Source organism: Opisthocomus hoazin, chromosome 8 (genome assembly GCF_030867145.1).
Source record: "Opisthocomus hoazin isolate bOpiHoa1 chromosome 8, bOpiHoa1.hap1, whole genome shotgun sequence".
Classification (NCBI taxonomy): Eukaryota; Metazoa; Chordata; class Aves; order Opisthocomiformes; family Opisthocomidae; genus Opisthocomus; species Opisthocomus hoazin.
In genome coordinates this window covers 1,544,808-1,571,199 of record NC_134421.1, presented here as the reverse complement: position 1 = coordinate 1,571,199, position 26,392 = coordinate 1,544,808, and the positions used below count along the sequence as shown (strand labels likewise).

General features: G+C 52.5%; 3 protein-coding genes across 11 annotated transcripts in view; 1 reads left to right on the top strand and 2 right to left on the bottom strand.

The window, feature by feature from the left end:
- IL17RA (interleukin 17 receptor A) overlaps window positions 1–5,978 on the top strand; it is a 28,039-nt gene extending 22,061 nt beyond the window's left edge. For 4 of the 7 annotated variants that reach the window (XM_075427789.1, XM_075427787.1, XM_075427785.1 and 1 more), the window contains one exon: window positions 589–5,978. In XM_075427789.1, the coding sequence (XP_075283904.1) occupies window positions 589–2,102 (1,514 nt within the window). In that variant the 3' untranslated portion in view covers window positions 2,103–5,978. The remainder of the gene's footprint in view (window positions 1–588) is intronic. The other 3 variants (XM_075427791.1, XM_075427788.1, XM_075427786.1) reach the window with 1 other exon arrangement.
- A 708-nt stretch (window positions 5,979–6,686) lies between these two features.
- Window positions 6,687–11,473, bottom strand: TMEM121B (transmembrane protein 121B). Its single transcript, XM_075428829.1, has 2 exons — window positions 11,162–11,473; window positions 6,687–11,041 (listed from the first exon to the last, which is right to left on the bottom strand). Exons 1-2 carry the CDS (start codon window positions 11,471–11,473, stop codon window positions 9,959–9,961), a joined length of 1,395 nt encoding a protein of 464 aa, XP_075284944.1. The 3' UTR covers window positions 6,687–9,958.
- Window positions 11,474–16,549: 5,076 nt separating this feature from the next.
- On the bottom strand, window positions 16,550–25,905 carry HDHD5 (haloacid dehalogenase like hydrolase domain containing 5). 3 transcript variants are annotated; one of them, XM_075429386.1, is made up of 8 exons: window positions 25,621–25,905; window positions 24,838–25,038; window positions 24,435–24,547; window positions 23,154–23,247; window positions 22,641–22,674; window positions 22,095–22,269; window positions 21,587–21,775; window positions 16,550–21,020 (listed from the first exon to the last, which is right to left on the bottom strand). In XM_075429386.1, the coding sequence occupies exons 1-8, from the start codon at window positions 25,888–25,890 to the stop codon at window positions 20,651–20,653; spliced, it is 1,446 nt and encodes a 481-aa protein (XP_075285501.1). In that variant the 5' UTR covers window positions 25,891–25,905; the 3' UTR covers window positions 16,550–20,650. The 3 variants fall into 3 exon arrangements, with proteins under 3 accessions (XP_075285501.1, XP_075285503.1, XP_075285502.1); XM_075429388.1 differs by having other exon boundaries at window positions 25,798–25,905; XM_075429387.1 differs by lacking the exon at window positions 25,621–25,905 and adding an exon at window positions 25,117–25,212.
- Window positions 25,906–26,392: the final 487 nt, after the last annotated feature.

Genomic DNA, 26,392 nt, shown 5'->3' with positions numbered 1-26,392 from the left:
GGAAGTTTCACATGATTGTCTACAAGGGGCTCTCACGGGCTCTACTACATTATAGGTGCTTCTCAAAACCAAAAGGTAACCTTAAGATCTTTCTATTGAGCGAAAACAAACTCTGTAAGAACCAATAGCCTTGGACAGAGAATATGGAATTTGGAACGGCATATTTGGCAGATTTGAGATAATTGCTTTGTAAAGTGGTAGGGCTTTTGACCTAGCTGAGGCTTTACTGGCAAAAGACCTTTGCTATTCATCGAAGCCATAGGAACAGGAGATTGTTTTGAGGTGGGTGCACTCGGCTCTCCAGCAGAGAATATAGCTACATTTGTAAGCCTCTTGAAGCTGGTGTATTACTTGTGTGTAGTGAAATTTCATGAACCATCCAGGCATTATTACAAATTACAGCTCCACTGTCTGGACTTCCATATTAAATTTCTACAATGAGATGTTGTCTGTGTATGTTGCCAAGATAGCTTCAAAACTGATAGTTGCTAAAACCCTTTGTTAATATTCTTCTATGTTGATTTCTGCTGGCTTGCACCATTACAGTTTCAGGAATGTGGTTGGGATGAGTATTTTTCTGTCTTTCAGCAGCACCATATACTGACCTTCCTCTGCCACCCTTGAAGCCCCGAAAGGTTTGGATTGTGTACTCTGCTGATCACCTGCTGTACGTGCATGTGGTGATGAAGTTTGCTGAGTTTCTGATGACTGTCTGTGGCACTGCTGTAGCTTTAGATCTGCTAGAAGATCATCAGATCTCAGAGTTAGGGCCATTACCCTGGCTTACTCGACAGAAGAAGGAAATGGAAGACCTATGTTCAAAGATCATCATCTTATGTTCACGGGGCACCCAGGCCAAATGGCAGGCCATGCTTGGGAATGAGCCTGTGTGTCTCAAGCAAGATCAGCAAAAGCCAATGGGAGACCTGTTCACCCCAGCCTTGAATTTGATCCTGCCAGATTTCAAGAAGCCAGCCTGTTTTGGAATGTACATAGTCTGCTATTTTGAGGGGATAAGCAGTGAGAAAGATATACCTGATCTGTTCAACGTCACATCCAGGTACCAACTGATGGACAAGTTTGAGGATATTTATTTTCGGATTCAGGACTTGGAGAAGTTTGAACCTGGGCGCATCCATCGAATCCGGGAAATCACAGCTGAAAATTATATTGATACCCCTAGTGGGAGGAAGTTGAAAGAGGCAGTACAGAAGTTCAAGAACTGGCAAACAGAGCACCCAGACTGGTTTGAGAGTGAAACCGTCTACTTGGATAATGAAGAAGAGTTGCAATCCCTAAACAGAGAGGGCCAGGTGGATTCATTGCCAAGTGAACCGGGTGGAATTGTGAGACACCAGCTGCACCTACGGGAGCCTGACCCAAACTGCTGTTACGTGATCAACCTCCACATGGATGAAGGTGAAAGTGGGGGCTGTAAAATGCAACCTCAACTTAATCCATGTGGGAATTCAACTTCTCAGACTATTGTCCTTCCTACGGATGAGGCTCCTCTAGTTCAGGTAGTGGAGCCAGTGTCTTCCATGGAAGATGGAAATATACTTGGTCATCATGTGCTGAGTAATGAGGACTGTATGGAAGGAGTTCCTCTTCTGGAGACAAGCTTTCCAGCAAGGAATAACATCGTCCTCCACGATGACTCTGAAGTTTCAGCGATAGACGACCAGAGTCCTGCAAACCTCTCAGGTGAACTGAGGCACCATCTGAATGGACTCATGTACTCTCTTTATCAGCACAGTGTCATTCCTTCTGAGCCATCTCTCTGCCAAGAGGAGGCTGACGAACAACACCAGTTGGTCTTTGATGACCAGCACAAAGACCAAAGACAGTCAGTGCAGTCAGACCAGGGCTACATCTCTAGATGTTCTCCTCTGCCTCCTGATGACCTTGTGGAGGAGGAGGAGGAAGAGGAGGAGGAGGAGGATCAGGAAAAACAGGTGGTCTTCCATGAACTCTCTCCAGAGGTCTTAAACAATCTAAAGAGCCTCCAACAGCAGCTGTTTTTCCAGGACATTCAACAGAGCTCTGACTGGGGCTATCCAGCTGAGGTGACGGATGCTGGCCAGTCTTTGGAGGACTTTTAGGCTCTATCTGGGACCTGCTCTCTTTGAAATACAGAGATGGAAGATGGTACCACGCACAGTGCTGAAACTGCGTTTTCAACACCATCCTTGTCCTTGTATTATAAATGACTTACTGGTGGGATCTTCCTGTCTGCTGCTAGGAGGCAGGATTGCCCAGCAGACTGTTACCATTGCTTTCAATCTCTGTGGAGAGAGGCCATAAATATTAGCTACCCCTGTGAAGGGACAGGCGGTAGGTAGTTCTTTTCCTTGGGGAAATGTATTACATTGAGTCCTCACTGATGGAAGAATTATTGGGGTTCATCCGCTTGTGCCTTCAAAATGCCATCCAGCTGTACTGGTTCTATTGCACTGGATGAAAGTCATGGCCAGGGATTGGAAAATTGATTTAGATAACATGGCAAAATTTACATTGCTATTTTAATACACATTTTAACTATTGTCTTGTAAATACTATGTTAAAGATGTGTGCCTTAAATTTTAGGGCTGTCTCTATCTGGTTGATACATGTATCTAGAGATTTTTTCTTTTCCCCCCACATTCATTCATTTACAACTGCATTTCCATGGCCATCCAGTGGAGTAACTGAGCAGTAAGTGGGATAAACTTTTAATTAGGAGTCTCCAAAACTCTCCTTACCTCCCTACTGGGAGGTTTGTGCTTGAAAACCAGCAATAGATGGAAGGGAGAAAAGGGGATAATGGATCAAAAAATGGGATTTGGGCTTATACAATTATAAGACGACTGTGGGACTCAATACAGAATTACTGAATCGGAGGAATCTGAATTATTCAGTAACACACTGCTGCAGTGCTGTTCGCTTTTGGACATCTTGGCGCCAGGAAGACTTGAATTGAAGATGTAGATAGTGACAGCCCTACCAAAGGGGCTGTGATACTGGACCTGTTGGTCACCAATGCCAGTGGGCTAACTGGCAACATCAAGATTGGAGGCAGCCTGGGCTGCAGTGATCACACACTGGTGGAGTTGACAGCCCTGACAGATAAGGGTCAGGGAAAGAGTAAAGTCAGGACCCTGAATTTCAGGAAGGCAAACTTCCAGCTGTTCGAGGAGTTAGTCAATAGGACCCCCTGGGAAACTGCCCTCAGGGACAGGGGAGCAGAACAGAGATGGCAGATCTGTAAGGATGCTTTCCATAGAGTTCAAGAGCTCTCAATCCCCAGCTGTAAGAAACCAGGAAGGGAAGGCACGAGACCGGCATGGCTGAGTTGAGACCTGCTGGTCAAACTAAAGGACATGAAGGAATGCACAGGCAGTGGAAGCAGGGACAGGTATCCTGGGAAGAGTATGGGGATGCTGCCCAGTTGTGCAGGGATGGTGTCGGGAAGCCCAGGGTGCAGCTGGAGTTGAACTTGGCAAGGGATGCAAAGAATAATAAGAAGGGCTTCTACAGGTATGTCAGCCAGAAAGGGAAGGTCAGAGAAAGCGTATGCCCCCTGATGAGCAAGAATGGCAAACTGGTAACAACAGACAAGAAGGCTGAGAAACTCAACTTTTTTGCCGCTATCTTCACTGGCAAGCTCTATTCCCACACCTCGTGAGTGGGTGGACCACAAGAGGGCCAGGTGGATTCATTGCCAAGTGAACTGGGTGGAATTGAGACAGCAGCTTTCCAGGAATAGGGGACCGAAGTCCCTCCCACTGTAAGAGAAGATCAGGTTTGTGGCCACCTGAGGAACCTGAACATAAGTCTGTGGGACCTTATGAGATGCATCCCAGAGTCCTGAGGGAATTGGCTGATGTCATTGCCAAGCCACTCTCCATCATCTTTCAAAAGTCATGGCAGTCAGGGGAAGTCCCCAGTGACTGGAGGAAGGGAAACATTGCACCCTTTTTAAAAAAGGGTAGAAATTAGGTCCCTGGGAACTACTGACCTGTCAGCCTCACCTCTGTGCCTGGAAAGATCATGGAACAGTTCCTCCTACAATGTATGCTAAGGAGGAGAGGTAGGTGATTCGAAACAGCCAGCATGGCTTCACTGAGTGCAGGTCCTGCCTGACCAACTGAGTGGCCTCCTATGATGGAGTGACTACACCAGTGGACAAGGGAAGAGCTACGGATGTGATCTATCTGGACCTCTGTAAGGCCTTTTACACTGTCCTCCACAACATCCTTCTCTCTAAATTGGGGACACAGGGATTTGATCGGTGGACTGTTCAGTGGATGAGGAACTGGGTGGAAGGTCACAGCCAGAGGATAGCTGTCAACAGCTCAGTGTCCAGATGGAGATCAGTGACAAGTGGTGTCCCTCAGGAGTCCGTACTGGGACCAGTACTGTTTAACATCTTCATCAGTCACATAGTGGGATCAAGTGCACCTTCAGGAAGGTTGCCAGTGGCACCAAGCTGAGTGGTGCAGTTGACACACAGGAAGGATGGGATGCCATCCAGAGGGACCTGGACAAGCTGGAGAGGTGGGACTGTGTGAACGTCATGAGGTTCAGCAAGGCAGACTATACAGGGTCCTGCACCTGGGTTGGGGCAACCCCCAGTATCAGTACAGGCTGAGGGATGAAGGGATTGAGAGCAGCCCTGCCGAGAAGGACTTGGGGGTACTGGTGGGTGAAAAACTGGACGTGAGCTGGCAGTGTGTGCTCACAGCCCAGAAGGCCAACTGTATTGTAGGCCGCATCAAAAGAAGTGTGGCCAACAGATCGAGGGAGGGGATTCTGCCCCTCTGCTCTGGTGAGACCCCACCTGGAGTCTGGAGTCCAGCTCTGGAGCCCCCAGCACAAGAAGGACATGGACCTGTTGGAGTGGGTCCAGAGGAGGGCCACAAAGATGATCTGAGGGCTGGATCACCTCTCCTGTGAGGACAGGCTGAGAGAGTTGGGATTATTCAGCCTGAAGAAGAGAAGACTTCAGGGAGGTCTTGTAGCAACCTTCCAGTACTTAAAGGGCACTTAGAAGAAAGATGGGGACAAACTTTTCAGCAGGGCCTGTTGCAATAGGACAAGGGGGAATGGTTTTAAACTAAATTAGAGTAGTTTTAGACTGGATATAAGGAAGAAATTTTTTACCATGAGGGTGGTGAATCACTGGAATGGGTTGCCCACAGGGGTAGCGGAGGCCCCATCCCTGGAAACATTCAAGGCCAGGTTGGACGGGGCTCTGAGCAACCTGGTCTAGCTGACGATGTCCCTGCTTACTGCAGGGGAGTTGGACTAGGTGACCTTTAAAGGTCTCTTCCAACCTAAACTGTTCTATGATTCTGTGACACACCGTTAAGGAAATGAAAGACTACTTTGGAGGGGAAAAAAGGGTAGCTTCAGCAGATGCTGTTCTAGAGCAGAGATAATAACTGGGTTAGGGGGAGCTGAGCTAAAATGAGTGTGAATGGACTTATGTGGGTATAAACTCCAGCACGAGTAGTTCGGATTAACTGTTGTGAAATATGTAACAGCCTGAGGAGGTCATCTTCCAGGAGCAGTAATTGTAGCTATCAATTCCAGTGGTTTTTAAAGGATTGGGCTTGATGCGCTAGAGAAAATTGTTCCCTGTGAGTGATGGCGTGTTGGCCCATGTAGTGCTGACTGGGTAGTGGACTTGTCAAGGCTGGTGTTTACCCTGTTTGTTATCACAGTTTCTGTAGTCCAGCCCACTGGATAACAGCCTGTGAGATGTAAATAAATCCAGACCTTCCTCCTTTGTTCAACAAGCTTGTCATCTTCCTGTCCTAAGTTTTACTTGTCAAAAAATCTTAAGAAGATTTTAAAAATCTGATATCTCAGAAGACAATCTGTTCTTTTGCCTTGCAACCAATATTGTATTATGTATATTTTATAATTTTATGTGTTTATAACTTGTGTTTTGTTCCTTAAATTTAAAAAAAAACAAGAATACTTGTTTAGATATATGAAGTACTCCTGTGTCCTCAGTTCTGCCTTAACTCCTTTTCTTAGTATTTCTTATAGAAATCCGAGCAAAACTGAGAGCCGGAACTGAACTGGTTGACAAATGCTAAAGCATTCTTGCAAAGTGTTGCAGCTGTAACCAGCTGAGGGCCCTCAAGTGTGGGAAGTGCATGCTCCTTCAAAATACATGTTAAAGAAGGGAAATGTTTGTGATTTCCGTGCAGGGCAGCTCAGTGAGGCAGGACTGCTAAGGCAGCTTGCTTTCTGTGCAGCCAGATGCCAAGAAGGACCAACAAAGGGACAGTCCCTGCACAGATCCAGACTTCAGACTGGGTGCCACCTTCGTTTCCTGGCTGTGCAGGAACGATTATGCAAGAGGCAGCTGTAATCTCGACGCTTCTCCAGTAAGAACCCATTTCTCAGATTATGTGAGTAATTGTCATCTTGATGATCCCACTTCTTAAAGTTTCTTGTATCTTCCAGCAATTAACATGTAAATCTGTTGTTATTTTTTCCTGTGAGCCTTTTTCAAGTAGTATGAATTCCTATAAATCATTTAAATGAGAAGCTCAGAAGTGTCATCTGGATTTTCTTGCCTTAGTCATTCCCTTTTCAAATGACTTGCTTAGTGTTATGGCTTTTAGAACTCGCTTTCACTTAAAGAAGCTTGTTTGAGGGAAAAATCCAGACACTATTTTAGCAATCCAACATGAGGAAATCAAGTAACTTTAATGTACCTGTTAGTCTCTGAATGCAAAATATGATAGCCCAGCAAGACTCAAAGGAGGGGGGAGAAAAGAGAAAAATCAGTCACAAGTTTGTCATTTTATTTTAACAATCTCGCTTTTTAAAAAATACAAGTTCTGATTAATGCCAGGGGGATGCCAAGTGTCTGTTGGCCACAGGCCTTATCGCTCACTTCAGTTTCCCCTTCTTGGGAGTAGTCATCTCTCTTGTCAGCACAGCAAACAGAGCAATAGAATGCTAAATAGCTGAGCTGTTACAAGGCTTGTGACAGAATCACAGGGGACCTACGTCTTACGATGGCACAGCTTCGTTCAGCAAAGTGTTAGTGACCTGGACCAGTAACGTAACGTTGGCAGAACACACATGAGGTCTGCAAGGTGGATCGGTGAGGTATTGTTTGCACTTTAATGGTACCACTACCTCTCTTCTGCAAACAGATCTATTATGTGACAAAAGGGTTTAAATGGAAGTAAGAGATCAATTACCGAAGAAAAGGGAATTCAAAAGGTGGAGCAGGTTTATAAATGAGACATTGGAGAGCTTTAAATGTTTCTCTGTAGTAAGTAATTGAAGTGGCAGCAGAGCTGACCTTTTAGTTGCAAGAGAGCTTCTGTGCAGCCAACTACTACGCGAGCTTTACGCTCTCCAAACAACACATTTACTAACAACCTAGAAACCATGGCACTACAAAGAACCACTTATTCTACAGAGGAATTCTATACAACAGAAGCATCATTTTGCAGGGTCATCTGTCCCGGTCAACTTTTGCATCCATGGACAAATTTGAACTGTGATTTCACTGTCAGTGGTTTGAATATGCCATGGCTAGATGAAGTTTGAATATGCCATTTTCTCAATAATGTCTTAAATGGAAAAAGGCACTCGCTGTTAAAACAGCAACTTTGTTGTGTGCTGTGAAGGGGTACTGATAAAACTTGTTAATAATTCTGCTGTGATTCTTCGAGGGTCTCAACTATGCTCCTGCTTCAGTCTATTAGGGATGTTCTGCACGCTTTGGTGCTATTGTAAACTTGGCCAGAGAAGCAGCAAAACATAGCTGGAGGTGAACGGGGGTTTTTTTCTTCACTTTGATTTGTTGTTGTGGGTTTTTTGTTCCTTGAGCTGTTTGAAGCATGGAATATTCCTAGGTACAGGAATCATCTCACTCTCTCTTGAACAATACTGTAGTTCTTTCTGAGCTTTTACTATCTGTTTCATGCTGAAAAAGGAGGGTGCAAGGAAACAAATATCTGTACAAGCATAATATATCTGTAATTACACCTCCTTTGGCCAGGAACGTAGCATCCCCTTGACACACATCACATAGGAAAAGTTCACAGTACCAAGTTTTACAGTCACAGTCACTCACAGCACCAAGATTGTCTAGACAAAAAGAAGTTACTGAAGAGAAAGGCCACTGGCCAAAATTCACACAATTGCCCACGTTAAGGGCTCAGGTTAAAAATAAAGCACTGCTGGGAAAGGTAAGCCTAGCCTTTGCCAACTCTCTGTTTGGGGGGGGAGAGCAGCAAGTCACCCATCCCAGCTGCAGCTCTGAACAGAACAGCACTTTTCTAGGGGCTTTTCTAGCCCCTCAACTCATCAGCCACCTGAGAGCTGGGGGGGGGAGCCCTGTAGCACCCCCACTTCTGCCCGGGGGAGCTGGAAGTTACGAGACTGTAAACATTTTGTTGTAGCAGTCCCCTGGAGCAGGCAGAAGCCCTGAAGGAGAGAATGGCTGTGTGTGCCGAAGTCGGGCTGCACCTGCAGTCCTGCTGTTGGCTGTGGGTAGCAGCTGGTTGTGCTTTATTTCCCCTTCCTGTCAGGACAGCTTGAAAAAAAGGCTCGGGACAGGAAATGCATTTTCCCAATCGATGCAGCCTTGCCCGGATCACAAAATAGAAGCCTGGGAGGGGCAAAGTCCTTCCTCCAAGTGTGGCCTCTCTGCTCCTGCCTCCATTGGTCTGGTTTCAGAAGCAGCTGTAGCCAGGCAGAAGGGCAGGCCTTAACCCTCACTGAATGCTCGTGGAGCTTAAAACCAAAGATAACTGTGTTTCTATGACAGGTTACTAATAATTAACTTTTTCCCCAACTACCCTTAACCACATGCACATGGAGGACAGGGGGCTGGTGTGTGGGCTTTCACCAAAGCACTTTGCTTTCTGTGCTGAAAAGTGAGGTTCAGAGAGCAGAGGGCCCAGCCCGAGCACATCCTCTGCTCTGCTGTTGGAGAGGGGGCCATTTGCAGGCTTTGCCCCACCTCCCCTCTCTCAAACAGATGTTGAAGGGGCCAGAGGAGATCTTTCCAGCCTTCCTGACCTATGCAAAGGGAGACCCTACGCTGTGCGTAAAAGAAAACCAACACTGATCCCATAAACATGCATATTCACAGAAATGAGAGCCCCAGCACCTGAGTGCTGCTGCCTGGAGCAAGCAGTCGGCTGCTGTAAACCCTGTTCTCACCAGAAAGAAATGTCTCTGCGGTAGTGAAATGGGGTCTAAGCCCCTGGGTTATGCCCGTGCCAGATTCACGTGTGTTTCTCTAGCGTGTGAAGTCAACAGAAGATGCAGAAGGTTGAAGCACAGAGGTAGACATTTTCAGCTTGGAGAAAGTGGCTCCTAGACTTAAAATGACCGGGAGGCCAGCGTGCTCCCGGAGGTTCCCCAGCTGGCACGAGCAGGCCCTCTGAGCTCTGCTGCCGGGAAGCGGAGGTGGCAGCTTTGCAAGACCTCGCGGAACCAACGCGTGCTTCCTTTCGTCCTGCCTGCGCCCCGCGGGTGTGTCCCTGCCGGTCGGACCCCTCTCGCATCTCGTGGTTGTGGTCAGCAGGAGTTCTGAAAGGAGGGGACAAAATCCAGTGGTCCCTGTTGCTTAGGGGGAAGAGGGAAAATGAAACCTTTACGGTCACAAAGCAACACGATGTCCTGGCGAGGAGCAGGAGGGGAGGAGTGGGACCTTCCAAACAGCATGGTGGAGCAGAAGCACGAGAAGATGACTCGGGGCGGAGGGCAGGTGCGTTTGCCGGGGTCAAGCCTCTGCCGTAGGCTCCTGCAGGCGGTCGGGTTTGCGCTGGGCTCCCGCTGGCGGGTTTGCCCGCGGGAAAGGGAGCAGAGCGGGGGTCCGACGGGGGTCCCCGCGTCCCCTTCCCGCGCTCGGCCGCAGCGGCGGAAGCCCGAGCAGCGACGCAGAGAGACTCTGCCGGGAGCAGGCCCGGGGGCGGCGGGCGGAGGGGGCTCAGCCCTGGGCGGTGACCGCCAAGGCGTTGACGTACCCGTGGGGCCCCACGTCGGCGTCGGAGAGCCCGTGGGCCAGCGGCGCGGCGGCGGCGGGCGCGGCGGCGGCGGGGCCGTACTTGGCGGCCGGCGGGCCGGCGGCGGGGCGGAGCAGGCAGCAGGTCTCCAGCGCCTCCAGGCCGCGGCAGGCCAGGAAGAAGAGGTTCTTCAGCATGAAGAGGGAGAGCGGCTGCTGGTAGCGCAGGAGCAGGAGGCAGCGGAGCGCCAGGAGCGGGGCGTCCAGCAGCCCGGCGGGCAGCAGGAGGTGCAGGGCGAGGCGGGCGGCGCCGGGGGGGCGGGCGGCGCTGAGCTCGTAGAGCCAGAGCACCGGCGAGGCCAGGCAGAGGAAGTAGACGGCGATGAGGAGGTAGCGCAGCGGGGCGGGCAGCGGCGCCGGCCGCCCGGGCTGCAGCACCAGCTCCAGCAGCGAGAAGCTGTCGAGCAGGTCGAGGCAGGTGGCGAGGAAGGCGGCTGCGGCGCGGTGCTGCGGCGGCGGCTGCGGCGGCAGGAGCAGCTGCCCGGAGCCCTCGGTGCCGATGGCCCGCAGCAGGCAGTACAGCAGCGGCGCGGAGAGCGCCAGGGTGACGCGGAAGCCGGTGGTCCCCAGCGGCAGACGCAGCTCGATCAGCTCCAGGATGGAGGTGCCCAGGATCAGCGCCGCCTTGGGCGTGAAGGCGATGGAGTAGATCAGCCAGGCGAGGTGCGCGTAGGCGAAGTCGCCGCCGCGGGGGGGGCCCCCGGCCCCGCGACCCCCGGCCCCGCGGCCGCCGGGGGGGCCGTGCAGCAGCAGCGGGTGCGGCGGCGGCGGCCCGGGGGGCGGCGGCGGGGGCCGCTCCCGGCGGCGCGCCCGGCTGTTGCGGCAGAAGAAGATGCCCCAGCCGGCCGCCAGCACCAGGTCGGTGGCGATCCAGCTGCACCAGTACAGGTCGGTGACGGCGATCAGGTAGAGGTCCAGCAGCGCGCCCTGCCCCAGCAGCAGCACCAGGGACAGCGCCTGGAAGCCCCAGCGCCGCCCGCCCGCCGCCCCGCCGGGCCCCGGCAGCGCCCCCGCCGCCGCCCCGCCGCCCGCCGCCCCGCCGCCCGCCGCCGCCGCCCCGTACAGCTCCGCCGCCGTCATGCTGCGGCCGGGGCTGCCGCCGCCGCTGCTGCTGCTGGGGAGCGGCGAGACGGCGGCGGGCGGCGGGGCGGCGGACGGCGGCACCAGCGGCTTGCTGATGCTGATGCTGTCCTCCTCCTCTTCCTCCTCCTCCTCCTCCTCCTCCTCCGTGCTGCTGCGGGGGCTGCGGGGGTGGCGGGCCCGCGCCGAGCCCGAGCTCGACCCCGAGCCCCGCCGGCTGCCGCCGCTGCTGGAGCCCCCCGGGAAGAGGGGCTGCCGGTCGGCGGCGTGCGGCGGCGGCGGCGGCGGCGGCGGCGGCGGCGGCTGGAAGGAACCCGAGGAGGAGGAGACCGAGCGCTGGTTGGAGGCAGCGCGGTGCATGGTCCTCCCCGGCCCCCGAGCCGGCGCGCCGGGCCCGACGGCCGCGCCGCGGACCCCGGCCCGCCCCCGGCCCGCCCCCCGCGCCCCGCGCCGCCGCACCGGCCCCGGCGGGGATGCGGAGAGCCCGGGCGGCGGGAGCCGGCGGGGAGGCCGGGGGCGGCGCCGAGCCGCGGCGGCAGCAGCTGCCGCAACCGGGGCGGGCGTCTCCGCTGGCGGCAGATGGGGCGGGGGCGGCTGGGGCTGTGCGGCCGCGGGAGGGGAGAAGGGGGGCGAGAAGCGGGGGGTGGGGGGGGGAGGCAGGCGGCCCCTTCCCCGCCCCCGGGGCCGCGACAGACGCGGGTCTCGGCGAGGGTGTCCCAGCTGCCCCCCCGGCCCCTGCGAACGGAGCCAGCCGGGCCTGGGCCAGTCCCGCACAGCTCCCCGGCACCCACTCTAGAAAATCGGCAGCACTTCAGCCTCCCCCAGCCTGGGTGGGTTTAGCTTGATGTGAATAGCCCTGAAGTAAATATTTCTACTAAAAGCACCAATTGGGGCCTTTATTGACCTGCTAATGGTGGCCTCAAATGGCGCTTGGCTGGGTCTCTCACAGCACCATCCCGAATGACTTGGCACACCGCGTTTCAAAGAGGCTGGGTGCTCGGCATCTCCAGCCCGTCGTTCCTAGCTCTGCCCACCGGTGATGAGCCGGGTGCTGCCCGTCAACGATGTGAAGCACGCTGAAGATCTGTACCCACAAACGACTGTATTAACTACACTTCGTGCTGAAGAGCCAAAATAGCTTGACTTTTGAGGGTGTAGGTAATCAACACATGGGGCTGAGCAAAACCCAGATGCTTAGGGCGAAAGGGCACTTACTTTCCTTACTGGGAAAGGACATCGAGGACAGCAATGATGACAACTGTCTGATCTATGTTGGTGCAGGCTCCCTGAGGAGCCTCACTCTGGTAAATGCCACTGGCTGCTCTTGACAACAAGAAGAAATCGGTCTGAGGTGCCAGGAGAATTCATGCTTAAAGCTGAAACAAAGAAATGATTGAGAAAGGGAAGGGGAGAACTTGAGGTGGGTTGACACCAAGATTTCTTGAGACACACAGCAATAATCAAGAGGAAAAGCAGGGGAAGAAGAATCACAGCATAACCATTATTGTCAACGGAACCTGGAGTGAGGGGGGCAGAGATAAATTAGTTTTCTAAAAGCATGGTCAAAACAGAGGCTTTAAAAAAGGCCATGCTGCTGCATCTCATCTGGGCTGCATCAAGAGAAGCGTGGCCAGCAGGGCGAGAGAGGTGATTCTGCCCCTCTACTCTGCTCTGGTGAGACCCCACCTGGAGTCCTGCGTTCAGCTCTGGAGCCCTCAGCACAAGAAGGACGTGGAACTGTTGGAGCGGGTCCAAAGGAGGGCTACAAAAATGATCCGAGGGCTGGAGCACCTCTGCTATGAGGACAGGCTGAGAGAGCTGGGCTTGTTCAGCCTGGAGGAGAGAAGGCTGCGGGGAGACCTGATTGCAGCCTTTCAGTACTTAAAGGGAGCCTATAGGAAAGATGGGGACAATCTTTTTAGTAGGGACAGCAGTGACAGGACGAGGGGTGATGGTTTTAAACTAAAACAGGGTAGGTTTAGGCTGGATATAAGGAAGAAATTCTTTACAATGAGGGTGGTGAAACACTGGAACGGGTTGCCCAGAGAGGTGGTGGAGGCCCCATCCCTGGAAACATTCAAGACCAGGTTGGATGGGGCTCTGAGCAACCTGGTCTAGTTAGTGGTGTCCCTGCTCGCTGCAGGGGTTTGGAGTAGATGACCTCTAGGGGTCCCTTCCAACCCAAAACTTTCTATGATTCTGTGATTCTATGATCTCTGCTGCTGTTACCTGCATGGCTGGGTTGCAGCTGGGGGGTAGGGAGCCACTATTTTCTGCTACACCCACATCGTGATTTCAACGCTAGGACACACTTGCCAAGAAGCAACCTTGCATCAGTGCTGCTTGCGTTCATCACCACCTTCTAGCTCACCTTGTCATGGTACATAGCGTCAGATGAGACTGAACACGCACGTGCTCTCTTGCTGTCTAAGGGCCCTTTCTCCCTAATTCCACACTTCAACTAGCAGATAAAAATACTTCCTGTTATCATAAGAAAGGTGAGCGTTCAGAAGAACAGTGCAGCCTGGATGGTGGTGAATGGGCTGGTGTAGCCTAGCCTGGTGCCAGGATGGAGGACACGAGGCTTCATCCCAGGGCAAAACAGGCAGGACACCTATGCAGGTGCTCACAGAAGGACCAGGAGGCAGCAGGCAAGCACCCGCAGCTTTGTGACGGCGACAGGCGTCGCTGGCATTCACAAGTTTAAGATCAGGTGAGGCCGAAGAGGGCTGTCACCATTTATTTTCCAGCAGGTGACTGTGTGGCAGCCTGAGGACCTCTCACAGCAGCGTCCCAGTCACCCTGTGCAGTGCTGCCCGCATTTAGTCTGGGCAGCTCGTGGGCCTCTGCCAAGGTGCTCGGCCCAGGGGTCGCAGCTCCGGCAGCCCTCTGCCCCATGGAGCCACAGGGCTGCCCTGCCCTCGGGGCTGCTCCCCGTGAGCACATCCCATGCCAGTGCCTCAGACGTGCTGCCACGCTGCTGCCTCCGCAGCGATGCCGCCCAGCAAGGGAAGACGGCAAGGTTTTGCCTGACAGAAGCCATTGCAGCATCGCTCAGTCGAGCAGCTTGGTCTGAGGTCCTTCACGACGCAAGGAGAGCGAGCTGCCTCTCCTTTGCTTGCCAGGTACGCTCCCACTGTGTCTGCTTTGCTCTCTGTGTGTGCAGGCTTTGTCGGCGATGAGAGCGCTGCGCCTGGACTCCGCCACGGAGTGCCGCGTGTTTCGCTGGCGAGGCTTTTTCTCTCTGACAGCCTTGCCTGCCGGGAAAAAAACCCTCAAACCGTGGGCAAACAATTGCTTTGACTGCAATGTTTGTAAAGCCCCACAAACACCTTGCTTAGGGCTCTGCCGGATGGGCGGCTACATAGGGAGCGTGAGGCTCAAGGCCACAGCCAAGAAGGATTTTTGCTGTCTGCATTGCTCTTTCAGGCTTGAGCAGGGCCCAGTGCTGCTTCTCTTTGAGTGGTGCTGGGAGCTGCCCAGTTCAGGACGGCAGCGAGGGTTTGTGAGTGACACTGGCTGTGGCTCATAATTCAGTTTCCACAGAAGGGCTGGATTAGATGGCACTGTAAGCATGTGTGATCAACGGTGGAGGGTAAAACCCACATTCTTGTGTACTGGATCCTGCCTTTAGCTAAGGTGGGTACATTCACCTGGCCCTTTTCAGGATAAGCCAATGCTTGTGTCACTGGCATGATTAATGTGTGGTCAGTCCTGAGGATTAGCTAAATTGGTCTGGCTCCTACCACATTTACCTGCTCCACTGCAAGAAAAGTTTTCCACTTATATGAGAAGATGTGGAGTGAAAACCAAGCATGCATTTGGGCTGCTCAGGGCAACAGCCCTCACGCAGCACGGGTTGCTCCTGCCCTGCCCGGGCAGCAGACACTGACGGCTTTGCCTTGGTGGCTCTCGTGCTCCAGGTTTCCCAGGCAGTGTGCGGGGAATGGTTCTCCAGAGACCAAAGAATCCCTGCTGGGGCTGGGAAGGTCCCTGGGTCCAAGCTAGGCATGTGGGAACACGGACCTGCAGCTCTAGGGCAAGGGGAGCTATGAGCAAGGACGGGGGAGCGCTGAGAAGGAGGGTGGGAGCTCAAAGGCTTCCTTGGGCTGAGCATGGGCTCCAGCAGGGCAAACAACCCGAACAGACAGGTGAGAATAAGACAAAGACCTTATTTGTGGGGAAGGAAGCAGAAATTCTGTCTGTGCCTTAAAATGGGAGTGAGGGAAGAAATATCTTCTACTTGAGAAAGCACTGAAGAGCTTTTTGTAGCACACTGTAGGATGAGATATGACAAGCTGATGCTTCCCGCGTGATCCAGTTATTTAATGCAATGTGCAGTCCTTGGAAGTGTTAGTGCTTAACCATTACTGTTAAAACATTAAAAGGCTAAACTATAAATAGCTTCTGCTCTTCAGCAGCTCCAAAGCTATGCTTCTGTCTTCTTTATGTATGTGTATGCACAGACATGTGTGCGTATATGTATATTTAAAGGCAAGCAGCAGACAACAGAGTTTTGTGAAACAGTCATACTGAACACCTAAAATGCTCCTCTTTCTAGTTTACACTGCTAGTAGACACCAGCATGCCCTCAAAAATACCCCCGCTGGGGGAAAGACAAAACTTTCTTGAAGGCAGAACTCAAGAGGAAACAAAATAATGACGCAATTTCTTGGGGGAATAAAAAAAAAAAATTAAAAAAAAGAGGCAAATGTATGCCTGAAAGAAAGACCAGAAACTAAATCCCTAATTATACCCTGCAGTAAGCTGTCAGAAACTGACAGCAGTGGGAGAGGAGGAGGCAAAGCTGATGTTTGAGCGTAATCTGCTCTAACCATACTTAAAATGCCTTTTGTGTGGGAAAGGCAGGTTCTGGGATTCTCAGACACACGCTTTGTGCAGCACTTGTTTAAGCTATTCAGATGGTCAGGGCTGAAGTCACAGGCAAGTGTAGAAAGGTTTCACCTGGCCCGCACCAAGGTTCAAAGGTGCCTTGGTTTGTCTACCTCCGAACACAGAGTCTTTGTAACTAAACTGCTGATTCAGGTTGGGGAATACAGGTGCTCTTCAGAAGGCTATAAATGTGTAACAATCTATGGCTCATAATTACATTTCAGTTCAGCGAGCTTTTGATACCAGTATAAAACACAAAGAGATTTTTTTTTTTTCCCCACGCTTGTTGTAGTGGGGTAGGGGTATGCAGAGTGAAGAGTGGGAATGGTCAAAGTTGCACTCATTTCACCCAACTATGGCAGATGTAGAGCTTACAGGGAATTACAGTTTAGCCCAAACAAAAGAATCAGTGAAGAGGCACCTTTCAGGGCGGTTCTCCCAAGAAAATCTGAGAATAACTTGATGAACAGAACAACAGACAGAATTTGTCCTGATAATCTTCTAGGCCAAAGACATGAAAGCGATCAGGGCAATACTCAAATGTACGCACAACACTTCAAAATTTATTTCAAAGAAAATTATTTCTTATATGTGCTAGATCAAAGGAGCAACTCTGGAACTGGGTCAAAATTAATACGAAATCTAAAACAATCACAGCTTGCGATTTCTCTGTATGATATGTAATCACTCTGCTACAATGTACACGACATAATCTGAAATAGTACTTGTTTGTTGGAGGGGAAAAAGACACACCAGGATTAAGATTGGAAGAAAGGAGACAGTAGTGTTGTAAGACTCCCTGAACACCAGGCCAGTAGTTGCATGTGTCCTGTGGAGTAAAGGAAATTTCCTCTCCGGGCACCACGTCATTGTAAGATGTAAAAGCTCTCTGCTTCAGAGCCAAAACAAGGGCGGTCTCTCCTCTGGTTCCTCCCTGTTTTACCTCACTGCACATTCCCTTTAGGCTTGAATAAAACCGATCCATCTGTGGAAGACGGAGCCGATAGGATCACGTCTTCATCGTGTTTGTTGTATAGGGCAGCGCACCATATAAATATTAAGCTATATCAGGTCAGCGAAGTCCCCTCTCCTGCTTGGTCCCATAATCTGCACAGAAGTATGCTTGCTCCAAATGAGAGAAATACAGCTTCAGAAATACCACTTCTGTGCAACACATGAGACAAAGGAAAGGTTTTGTTCCAGCCACGCTTGAAGCTAATTCCAGGAAGCTGCAATTCCAAGGAAGAAGAATTTCACTGAACTCTAGCAAGAACATATGCCCTCAAATGAACTGCAGATAAGCTAGAAGTATGCACAGGACTCTGGCACAAAACTCATGCAGAGGAGACCTGGCAAGCACTTTCCTCTGCAGAAATTTTCCACAATCAAATCCATATTCAATAGCAGCTGGAGAACCTAGGTTTCCTAACCCATCCACTGTGCCCATGCAGTTCCTGGGCAGTGATCTGGACGAAGTGTACTGTTTCAACGAGCTGAGCAGGGGAAGAGGGGAAAGGTCTCCCTGTCGCTCAGACCAAGGGCAGCCCATCTGCCTCATTAGTGCACAGGCCAACAAGCAGAGCCTTTCATGCAACCTTACTTGGTAAGAAGTGGGGAAAGAGTGCAAGATTCTTCTAGATTTCTTCTCCTCCCTTCTGTCCAATTCCAACTCGCAAGCGAAGCATTTCTGGAATTCCTTATCACTGAAGTTCCTCCTACACATTTTCAAGACTCCCAGAGCACTGTTTCAACATGGTAAAAAAACAAATCTGGAGCTAAAGGTAGAGCTGGAATCTGAAGCAGATTCACATCAGTCAGCTCACCTCCACCGCTATTCCAAAGACGCAGATGCCTGACTTGCTCTTCATGCAAATACAAACCTCTTCCTTTCTTGAAGGAGGTGCTACCTCCTTCCTCTTGCTACCTACCTCGTTTCTGGCTGAGATGTGCCGTGCATGCTGACACGAAATTACAATCTGCTTGTGGTTTCTCAGAAATTCTTCTGCACATTCCCCCTGCAGAGCTACCGCCACCATCAGCACAGCAGCCAGCGCACCCGGCTCCCGTTGGGACAGCTGGGTCAGCAGCGCTACCCCGCTCAGGGAACGCTGGCTCGGCAGCACCTTGTCTTTGAGCAACTGGCACCACAGCCTTCACAAGCAACAAGAAAGAGTTCTGCCAAAGGTTACTGCACACTCCGACAGACAGACCTTAGTATTTCTGCAGGGAAGCGCCTACCAAGCTGAATGTGTGGCTAGCAGTTATTGCCAGCAGCCTCTCTGAGGTCTATGTAATCATGGCCTAGAAAACCGCTCCAAATCAGTCCTATGAAAATTATCACCCAAGTTAGCAAATATTGCGAGGAAAGCGAGCATTCCTCTTTCTGCACTGGATGGCACCTCTGAAGAGTAAGGCTGAGGGACACTGGAGCTGGTTTATGAATAAACGGCTTTTGGGCTTCCAGTGTCAGGGCTTAAACACTGGGTCCACCACACAACTGACGACTGTGGAGATGCTCTGAAAGCTGAAAGACCTTCCCTATGTTACATGCAAAGCCCTTCCCTGTACTTATCCTGCTAGGAACTGGAGACAGGCCCTTGTCTTGTGCAAGCAGACGAAATGGTAATTTCTTTTTCTCTCCAGTGAAAGGCAAAGGATTCAAATGTAAGATTGTGTTCCTCACATTACAGCTGCTTTTAGAAGCAGCCAAGCAATAAGCCAAAGGAGAAGAACCACAGCTAGTGCTAAGAGAAGAAGAGGCTGCTTCCTGTTACAGATTTCAGGGAGGGAAATTCACCCAAAGAGATATTTTTCTGCCTCTGTTCATAAAACAAAGGATAGAGAAACAAGTCACAGAGAACGACCTCTTTGCTTAGGTCACCAACAAAGCACCCAGTCCCCTTCAGCCTCACATAACATAAGAGCCTGCTCTGCAGTGTGACCTTCATGGGAAGATACATCAGCATGGAGAGGATGGACAGCTGCTGAAGCAGAATGTCAGTGCATGCAGATGCTGAGATTTTAATCAAGAACAACCCAAACTTCTGTGCAGAACATCTTGTTTGTACCCTGTGCACGGCGCTGCCTCGTAAAGCAGGAAGGAAGAAAGAGGAGGCAGAGCAGGCCCACTTCTGATCTCTCAGTGTGGTGTGAGCTGAGTATACCTCGGCTCAGTTGTGGTGGCTCCAAAGGCTTTCCATCACACAGACTGACTTATGCTTCTAAAATCACAATGCTCCTCTGGAATTAGGACACTCCTTGCTGAGCCAGTCTTTCACATGGAGTTTCTCAAGCAATGCTTACTTAATTTCTTTGGACTGCCTGACGAGACACAGGGCTTGACCCTTCTCTGGATAGCCTGAGCTAGGAAAACAGACCCAATGGGAAGTGCATGTTGTTAGTGTTCCTGGGCAGGCAAGTCCCACTGCTAACTCATGTTAGGGGGACTCTACCTGCATGCTAAAGGAAAAGGCGGGAACAGTGATCAGACCGTAAGGGGTAACCCTGAGCTGCAAACCACACAAGGGAAGAGAGGAACACAGGAAATAGAGGACAGGTACATTTGTACTCTTACAGACAAAGAGGTGGATCTGGGGCGCAGGTACCATCCCAGCTTGACGCTCTCCTCTTTCAATCCCTGTGTGCAAGGAAGGAGCAAAGGTGGTGTGTGACTCTTTCTGGTTGGCCCTTGTTCCAAAGGGAGGCCCCTCTTTGGAAGCTGTGCCAGCTGGAGCATGGGGATGTCCCTTGCAGTGGCTGGGGTGAGGGCGGGTGCTGAAGCAGTCTCTTGCTGCAGCACTGAGTTCTGGTCAAAGACGCCTCTGGAAATTCAGATTCTGTGGCGGTTTCCTCTGCTATTGAGAGCAGGCTGCTGGCTCCCTAGCAGGATGCGAAAAAGCAGAAGTGTTCACAGAATGCCAAACAGGGAAGAGGGAATAATAGAACTTTCCTCTCAGTCCTGCAGCAAGTTGCTCTGGCTACTGCAGCTTCCAAAGAGGGGCCCTGCCTCTCCATAGCCGCTGGAGGACTACAAAATGGGGCTTTGTTTCAGACTGACAGTGATGCAGTGGCAAATCCCCAAACAAACAGAATTTGTTAAAGTCCATAGGCACTTATTCTTCACAAGGAGAAAGTTAAGACTTAAAGCCTTCCCTTGGCACAGTGCCACCACAACACAGCTTCTGGTGTGCTCATGTCACAGACGGGATGAACAGTACATTGTACGAATGGTACGTTGGCTGGTGGGTGGCTCCTTGCACAGGGAAGAGCTTCATCCTCAAACACATAGCGAGGAGGAGCGTGGGCTTGCCTGATCTTCACACACAAATGGTGGAAAAGAAAGAACTCCGATGACCGAACAAAACTGGGATTGCTGGGGCAAGCCTTCTCCTTATACCCTGTTTCCCTTATGGCTCAGTTACTGATGGCAGCAAGGTATGTTCACAGTCGAAAGCCTGCTGGCAGCTGTCAGGATTGCAGATGAGTATCAATAAAAGCAAGGGGCTTTTAGTGGTGAGATGAAGAGTCTTCTTTCATGTTGGTCAGATTAGAAGATCACCCCAGGTCTCTCCCCATTCTTCCCCTCTTCTCTTTCCAGTACATAAAGTCCCTGATGGTAGATTTTTAGGCACATCCATCTTAACCCTAGCTCCAGTTTTCCTTCTTGAAAGCAAGCTGCACAGCATCATTCACATCCTGCACTATGTAAGATGCCTCCACCAGGCTGGGGTCAAAGGAGAAGTCCCGATGGCCATGGAACACCGTCTCTGTTGTGCACTCCTCCACGTTACTGGGGACATCTGCATTGTGGCGGTAGACACCAGTGCAGACCAGAATCGACTCGCAGCTCTCCACTGAATTGTGGCAGTCCTTACTCAGCTCGAGGGGATCCTCAGTTTGGGGACTGGCTGCCTGCAGGCTCCTCTTCACCCCAGTCTGGACCTGGTTCCGGTGAGCTGACTTGAGGTAGTTGTTGTAGAGGTTTGCCCCATAGATATCGGACATAGGGTTATCCCTGGATAAGGTCACAGTGTGAAACAGAAATCAGAAACTAGCCTATGCATAAATGTCTGGCTCTGGCAGACTGGAATCAAGGCAACACTGAGGGAGGAAGGGGCGCAAGGTATTTGCTAACATGAAGAGAACCATCCAGACTGGGCCAGTGAGTCTACCTACTGGTCTGTCCTGTTCAGGCCACATGCTTGAAAAGCATCTTTCAAAGGGGAAAAGACACGTCCAAAGCACCCATAGCAGTTTTAGCCGTTACTGTAACATATTCTCTACAGTCCCAAGTGTTTGGCCTAACTGGGCTAATGGTACTACATCTGAGTTTCTTTAATCCAGTCATGCTACATGAACTCTGCATCCTACAGTAACATCTTTGCTAGGCTGATGGGGCCCTTCAAATCATTAAAAGCATGGGGTGCAAAAAGCTAGCGAGTCTCTGTTCCAGGATGTGAGGCTCCAAATATGCCATGGGCATTCTAGTACTCATTTTAGAAATATCCATTAATAAAAAACACTGAAGAGAAGTCAGCATGCAACTCTCTAAGGAATCCAGCAGGAAAAACACTCTCTTACCCAACTGCATAGAGGCGTCGGATGGGAGACTTCCAGCCCTGTTTCTCTGCCTGCTGTTTTATCAAGTACTCAGCGTAGCGGTAGGTGACGGTGCTGGGTTTGCCAATCAATGCCTCATACTTCAGCTCCCGGCCCGTTACTTTCTTGTAGATGTTCTCCAAGCAGAGAAGGAAAGTGCCATGGCCAAACCTGCTCCAGAGAGGAGGTCGTCAGTATCCCCAGTCACACCACTTCAGCACCAAACATTCCTCAGTGAGGAGGACCATCTGCTCTAGCCAGGGTATCACCTAGTTTGGACATGGTATTTACCCACACAAACCTCCACAGGCAGTCGTTTGGCCTTTGCTTCTTGAAAGTTTTAGTCTTTGTTTCTCATGCAGTTTTCATGTCTCTGCTGCTAATCATGCCATACAGTCAAACTCTAACACTAACATATGTAGTAAGAAAAGATCATCTGCAGGAGAGATGTATGAAATAGGCTAAAACAAATGTCACACATGCTTTTCACCTGGGCATCTTGGCTTCAGCCATCCAGAGGAGATCCATGTTGCAGGCAAGGACAGGCAGATGGGGGTACGGTATCTCTCGCAGCTCTGCCCCAGGGTTCCCGTTGCTCAAGAGTACATCAATAATAAGTTGCAGGCTTGTCTCCCACCTCACTGGCTCACCAAACAGAATCACCCCTGGAAGATTTCAAGAGATGCTTGGAAACTCACAGCATCCAAGTACAGGACCTGCTATCAAAAGCCACCCACTAGCCAAAACACTCCTCTGCTGGGATGCCCTGGCTAATACAGCTACCGTCAGAACACAGCTGGTGCCAGGGCTCCACCACGTGCACCACTGGTCCCAGATACTGGAGCACAGAGAAACATTGGCTTTGCTTTCATCCAGCTTGTGCTTCATGCTGAATGAGGGCAGGGACTGTACTCTCTGAATAAGCTGCCTGTGGATACCGAAGAACCTGCAGCACATCATTAGCTCCCACTCCAGCTGGCTTGCCTTGCTGCTATTTCTGCTTGCTGTTCAGACGTAAACAAAGGCTATTGCTTACCTTCTATAGTGGGGAAGCCAGTGGTTGGAGGAGGCTGCCAGAAGAAGATGAAGGCTGGGTTAGTAATGCAAAACCTAATGCCATCTCCAAAACAAAGCTAAAAATGCTTCCCTTCAAACTGTCAAGGCACTTCCATAAAGAGGCAGGAGAAGGCCACCCAGAATTCCGAAGAAAGATTCTCCCCCCATCCCAGACTGGATTTCAGAGATCTTGCATTCCTGTCTCAGAGCTGGAGATGTCAGCCAAACCATCTTAGCACTCACTGCAAGGAACAGCAATGAAAGACAGGCATGGCATGAGAAAGAAGAGGGGGAAGTCACTGCCATTCCTGCAGGAACCAACGCTGGAAAGAGCAGAGAGGTGCTGGCTGCTCAGTACCAGTCCCAGGCTCTCGCTGAAGAAAGTCACTAGCAGCCAGCCGCTCTGCACCTCTGCAGCTTCTCCACCCCATGCTACACACTGCAAGCACCACCACACTGGACCACCTTTTCTACTGGTGCATCAAGAAATTACCAACTCCTTTGGCCTCCGGCTCTGATCCACCATGTCTAACAGGGGATACGCCTTCCTCAGTGCCTCTGTGGTGACCACGTGCTTGAACCCCAGGCTGTTTCAGACCATCAAGGAAAGTTGTGGAGACTTTTTTTTTAAGTGACTATTTTTTTAAGTTACTTCCAAAAGCATGTACAGGATTAAGGAATACAAGTTATAGCAGCAGAGCAGTTATTTAACCTGGTAATGCATAACCTCATGTCTTTCAGTCAAACTGCACACTGCTCCAACCTAAAGGTGGCCCTAAAGGTTACAAAAAAACCCCAGACTGGGCTGATTTACTTTGTGATCAGCAATCCCTGGAATTAGGCAGAGGTCACTCCATAACAGAATGGATGTGCTTTGGGAGACCTTTCAGGCCAAGATTCTCATATCAGTGCAGCGCAAGGGGGCTGGTCAGACTTCTTGGCTAGAAGCAGAATCAGTGAAGCTCTGGTCAGCTCAGCTGGTGAAAAGAAAATAGTCTGTGCTGACAGAACTATGCCAAGTGAAGGATGAGTTGTGTTTGCTTGCAGAACACCTTGCCCTTAGCTCACCCTGCTGGCCTTGGGAAACATAGAGCCGGGCCAAGGTTTTGTACCAAATGAAGTTAAGCGTTAAGTACAAGGTGTGACTCTGTGTGTACAGGCTGAGATGTTGCAAACCTTGCAGGCAGTTCTCATCCCCTTGCAGACATGGGATACCTCAGACCTGCTGTGCTCTCGCCTCAGCCAGGAAATATGCATGTGGGATTGTCGTTTAGACCACGTCCGTGCACTGGGCCACTCTGACTCTAATGATGTTTGAGTTTCTTCAATTGCTGTCAGATTGCTGAGGAAAACCTTAGCTGTGGGAGAGTTGGGAGTGATCTCTAATGCACTTTGCCATGAAAGAATGAGAGGAGCACAATTTTATCTTGAAAGTGAGAGAGGCCCAGCGCTGACGGAGTCCTCATGTGACATTCTGCCAACAGGAACAGCAACCATAGGAGAGGTAATCAGTGTGAAAAGCCAAACACAGAACAAGGACAGCCAGGAGGTGACCAAGATGGAGATCAACAGTCAGTGGCTGCATTTGAGCCCCCTCCATGAGGGTGCCTCCCTGTAAGACAAGACCAGTGACCTTTCTGTCTCCTTGCTCTTCCACGAGCTGACCGAGCGAGCGCCAGCGGTAAGGGCAGGGCAGAAGCAGCAGCGTTTAGCTGGGAAGCCGCACCGCAGCGGCATGTGCGGAACCTCAGGAAGCCAGCACAGCAAAGGATACTTCTGGGCGTTCTCCTCCACGGGCCCCTGGCCAGCCACCAGCATGCACTTCTGGTGGAACTGGCTGAAGAGCCGCAGGGGGCTGTGGGACAGGATCACCTGCTCTGGAGACACCTGCGGGAGGGAGGGGAGGTGAGGCGGGGCGAGGCTGGCGGGGGATCCGCAGGGAAGACACCTCCCCCCCGCCCCCCGTGGCCACCCGCCTCCCTCCACCCCCTCGGGACGAGGTGCTGCTGCCACCCCCAGCCCTCCACCCCTCCCGGAGAGGTCGCGCCGGATGAGCTCCCTCCTCCTCCTCCTCTTCCTCCTCCCGGTGCTCCCTCCTAAAGCCGGGGCACCCGAACCGGGAGGCCGCGAAGAAGCCGCTTCCCAGCAGCCTGGGCTCTGTCCCCCCCCGCCGTTACCTGCAGCCCCAGCGCCTGGGAGAGCTCTCGAGCCTTGGCCGACCTCAGGCAGTTGCCGGCGTTGGTCAGGAAGACGACCGGCACCCGGAGCTGCCCGCCGCCGTCCGCCAGCCTCCGGAAGGCCCGGCGGGCGGCGGGCACGGCCTGGCTGCCCCGCACCAGCACCCCGTCCACGTCGAAGAGGAACCCGAAGGCCGGCGGCTGCAAGGTGAGCGGAGGGGACGGTCAGGCGCCGCAGGAGCCCTTCCCCCTCCCCGGCCCCTCGCCCCCGGCGCTCACCCGGCCCCCGGCGCAGCCCCCGCGGGCGGGCGGCCCCCGCGGCCCCGCGGCGCGCAGCAGCCCCGGCCCGGCCCGCAGGCAGCCGCGCAGCGCCATGCCGCGCCGCTCCCGCCCGGCCCCGGGGCCGGCGGCGGGGCACGCCGGGGCTCGTAGTTCCTGGACTGCAGCTCCCAGCGAGGCACGGCACGGCACGGCGGGGCGGGGCGGGCCCGGGGCGGGCGGAGGGCGGCCTGCCTTCCCCCCGGGGCGGGCCGGAGCCGCGGCTCTCGGGAGCGGAGCGGGGCTGGGAGGCCGGCTGTGCCCAAGCCGCCGCCGCCGTCGCGGTGCTGGGGCAGGGTTGTGCCGGCAGCGTCCCGCCTGGTTCGGAGCAAAGGGCTGCGGGTTTGGGGAGAGCGACTGGGGACGGGGAGCGGCCGCGGGAGCAGGTGCCGCGAACGAGGAGGGATGAGCGGAGCGAGGGGCTTCGGCCCCTCCGAAGCGATCGCACCGGACCCGTTTACAAACCCAAGGAGCGGGAGGCTCTCGGTTTCGTGAGTGAAGCCGCCCCGGTGCCGTGCGGCCCGGTCCGCCCGGTGGCGAGGGCGTCTGGCTCCCAGGACGTCGCCCGGCTTCGCTCTGAGGCGCTGGCGGCCGGCCCTGCCCGCAGTCTGCACGCGAGGGCTCTGCGCTGCAGCTTCTTACCCCTGCCCTGCCCTTCTTCGGTCTTTTCTGTGCAAACCCAAGTTTTGTGGTCTTTTTTGTACGTATCGTAAAGTTTTCTAAAACTCCGGTCATTTTTGTTGCTCTCTGGCAGGTCGTGTCCCAGGGGCTCCCTCTTTCCTGCAGCGCGGGGCAGAGATCTCGACGCTGAACTCAGCCGAGGCCCTTCCGGACCCGAGGGTTCACCTCACGTCCACGGAGACGGAACAAGGTCTGTTTGCTTTCTGGCTTGGCTGACCATCTCCTGGCTGCTGCGATGCAGCAGGCTTAGCACACGCGACTTCAGGCACCCATTACGCCAAGAGCGCAGTTGTTTGGGTTTACGCTTCCGTCGCCACGAACACCGACCCTGAGCAGCGTCCGACCCCTCCGGCGCCCTCACTGCGGAGCTGTTCCGGCGCTGGCAGCTCGGCGCTGCGCGTTCGTACGGCTGGTGGCTCCTCCTCGAGGGGAGTGCCGCAGCGGAACCCCCTGCCGTGGATTTTACATCATTTACCCGACTGGCCACCATCGGTTTTATTTCTCAGGAGCGTTCGCAGCTCCTCCTGCTCCGCCGATATTTTGTTTGCCCCCCCCC